We start from the raw sequence: 2521 nt of genomic DNA on the forward strand, positions 1-2521 counted from the left end.
TGTTGACAAGGTAACAAATGTAATCATGGAAACTTTGATGTCTCAGGGGTAAGGCTTGGCTAATGTGGTTGTAGATGCTCTTATGCTTTGGACACAGTACAGATGCAGGGGCTTATATATACGCGCACATGCATACTCTATCCCTACGAGTACGTCTGAGAGACTGAGCCGGCATAAAAAATCCTGAAATAAATTAAAAAAAATGCGAACACCGGGACTTAACCTGGTGGGCTGAGAATACCACTGCCCTTCTAACCATACAACCACAGGTTGGTTTACAAATGTCATGGAATGTTTGAAATGTGACACACTACTAATAAAATGTAACATATAATACATGAAACAGAAACAATTTTGTATTATTTCAGAGACAAACAAATGCAACAACATACACATGAACAAATCAACTACATGCTACAGCTCGCTTGAGTACCATTTATTTAGTAATGATACAGAGGAATTTTTGCTGAGAAACTGTGATACAAAGTTGGCGAGAGCGAACCCACCCTACATGAACTTGGCCTTGATAGCGTCCACTTGGCTGTTGTCGATCCGGAAGGCCTTGGCCAGCACATCGCTAGGCACCGGCGGTGCGGCAGCGAAGAGCGTGGTGGCGATGACTTGTGTGCCTTGGAGCTGGCTGTTGAAGCCGGCGATGATGGAGGCGGGGCCACGTCCCCTGTTCTGCTGGAAGTGCACGAGGCCACGCGGGAAAACGAACACGTCTCCGACGGTGACAGTCTTAGTGAAGAGCTTGTTGGCGGTGGTGATGAAGCCCACCTCCAGGATTCCTTGGGTGACGAAGATGATCTCGGTGGCGCGCGGGTGGGTGTGCGGCGGGTTCTGGCCTCCGGGCGCGTAGTCGATGCGCGCCATAGACACACCGAGCGTGTTCACCCCAGGAAAGGACTGTACATTCGCCGCCGTGACGTTTGACCCTGCCGGGTTGTTGGTGTTGCCGGCGTTCTTGAGACCGGCAAAGAAGAAGTCATCTGCAGTGATGGCCGCCTTGCATGGGAACCCGTTCAGCTTGATCGCTGCCGCCATTCATTTTGAGGAAAACACTGCATCAGCAAGAACCGGCACAAAAGATGCAAGGACGAGCTTGAGAAAGATGATGACTCACGGGATGCCAAATCGGCGACGCAGACGTCCTGGAGCATGTCAGCGTCCCCGGCCAGGGAGGAGGCAGCTAGCGAGAGGAGGACGGTGCAGGTGGCAACCGCGGAAAACTGAAGCATCACCATGATCGATTGGCCAATGCTTGCTTGCTATCAGCTTGGTGGTGTAGTTGTGAGAGTGCTTCTTGGGTGTGGAAATTAGCAACGGTAGAGCTGGTACTTATAGGCAGTGTGGTTTGTGTATGGACTATGAAACTATGGATAGCATCGCCGCCTCAAGGTCGTAGGCTTGGGGATGGGGAGGGAAACACGCAAGAGCCTGCGCATCTGATTCCATTAATTTGGAGCCAATGGGGATATATTACTGGCAGGCTAGTTCCTGCTGCACATGCGTTCTTGAAGGACCATGATCCATCCATTCGGTGGAGACAACAGACCCGAGTTGCACATGATAGTTTGTATCGTACTTAGACCAAGTTGAGCTTATTTTTCGGGCCGGGGTGGCAAGCTGTTCATTTGGATCAGAGAGGAGTCATCATTTGGTCAATTACTCCAAGAAACTATCCTGATTTTACTTCTGACTTTTGCTGCTTACGAGTCACGAGGCTGAGCTGGGATAGCTCTCGTATAGAGAAGAATAGAACCCATGGTGGAATTCTCTGACCTAGTCCTCCTGCATGGGTTAGTCTAAAATAATACCAACAGGCTAGTCTAGCCCGGGTTGGTCTCATTTTTTTATTCCTGTGGTATAGTTAAAACTGCAACAGCTCGGACGTTCCATAGTTCTGTTGAAAAAAGACTCGAATAAAGGAAGATGTGGTGCTCTGCTGAAGGGGGAGGAAATAGACTCAAATTTCATTTGTAGGCAATTGTTCCCTAGGTTACTAACATATAAATAAACGTTATAACAATAGGATATACCTACATTTTGGAGGAGGTCATAACATGTAACGCTGGAATTAAATAAAATTGCATCAAAAGTTTTACGATACAAGCGATGCATCTGCATGATACTGGAACTTAATTAGTAACATATGTATGGGGAATAAGAAAGGGCAATATGGCATTACCTCGGATTTGTACCGCGGCGGCGCTCGGCGATGCTCATGCCGCGTCTGCCGGTGTGATTCCCTGTGTCCAGCGCTAAGACCAACCGGCCGGCTGACTCGCATCTCACCATCAGGACCCGTACCTGCGTTCGCGGAGATCGGAGGCGCCAGCGCTGGAGACCTGCCGCCATTGGCTAGTGATTGGAAGGGAAATAGGGCATGTCTCGTGAGATACATCCGTACCTACGTTCTGTTCCATCTAATTCCATCATGGGCTATTTTTTTTCTGGGCTATTATCTCTACAGAAAGCCTACGTGAGTAGGGGGGCCCGGGGCGGCCGCCCACCCCTG

The 2521-nt window shown here is 49.3% G+C and overlaps 1 protein-coding gene across 1 annotated transcript; it reads right to left on the reverse strand.

Moving 5' to 3' along the window:
• Positions 1-507: 507 nt before the first annotated feature.
• On the reverse strand, positions 508-1247 carry LOC119326260 (germin-like protein 1-1). The gene is made up of 2 exons (XM_037599946.1): positions 1127-1247; positions 508-1037 (listed from the first exon to the last, which is right to left on the reverse strand). The coding sequence occupies exons 1-2, from the start codon at positions 1245-1247 to the stop codon at positions 508-510; spliced, it is 651 nt and encodes a 216-aa protein (XP_037455843.1).
• Positions 1248-2521: the final 1274 nt, after the last annotated feature.

This window comes from Triticum dicoccoides, chromosome 6B, assembly GCF_002162155.2.
Source record: "Triticum dicoccoides isolate Atlit2015 ecotype Zavitan chromosome 6B, WEW_v2.0, whole genome shotgun sequence".
NCBI lineage: Eukaryota > Viridiplantae > Streptophyta > Magnoliopsida > Poales > Poaceae > Triticum > Triticum dicoccoides.

Coding starts and splice junctions, on each gene's coding strand:
- LOC119326260 (XM_037599946.1), bottom strand. CDS start 1,247: ATGGTGATGCTTCAGTTTTCCGCGGTTGCCACCTGCACCGTCCTCCTC. Junction 1,038..1,126: donor CGTCGCCGATTTGGCATCCC/GTGAGTCATCAT, acceptor GAATGGCGGCAG/CGATCAAGCTGAACGGGTTC.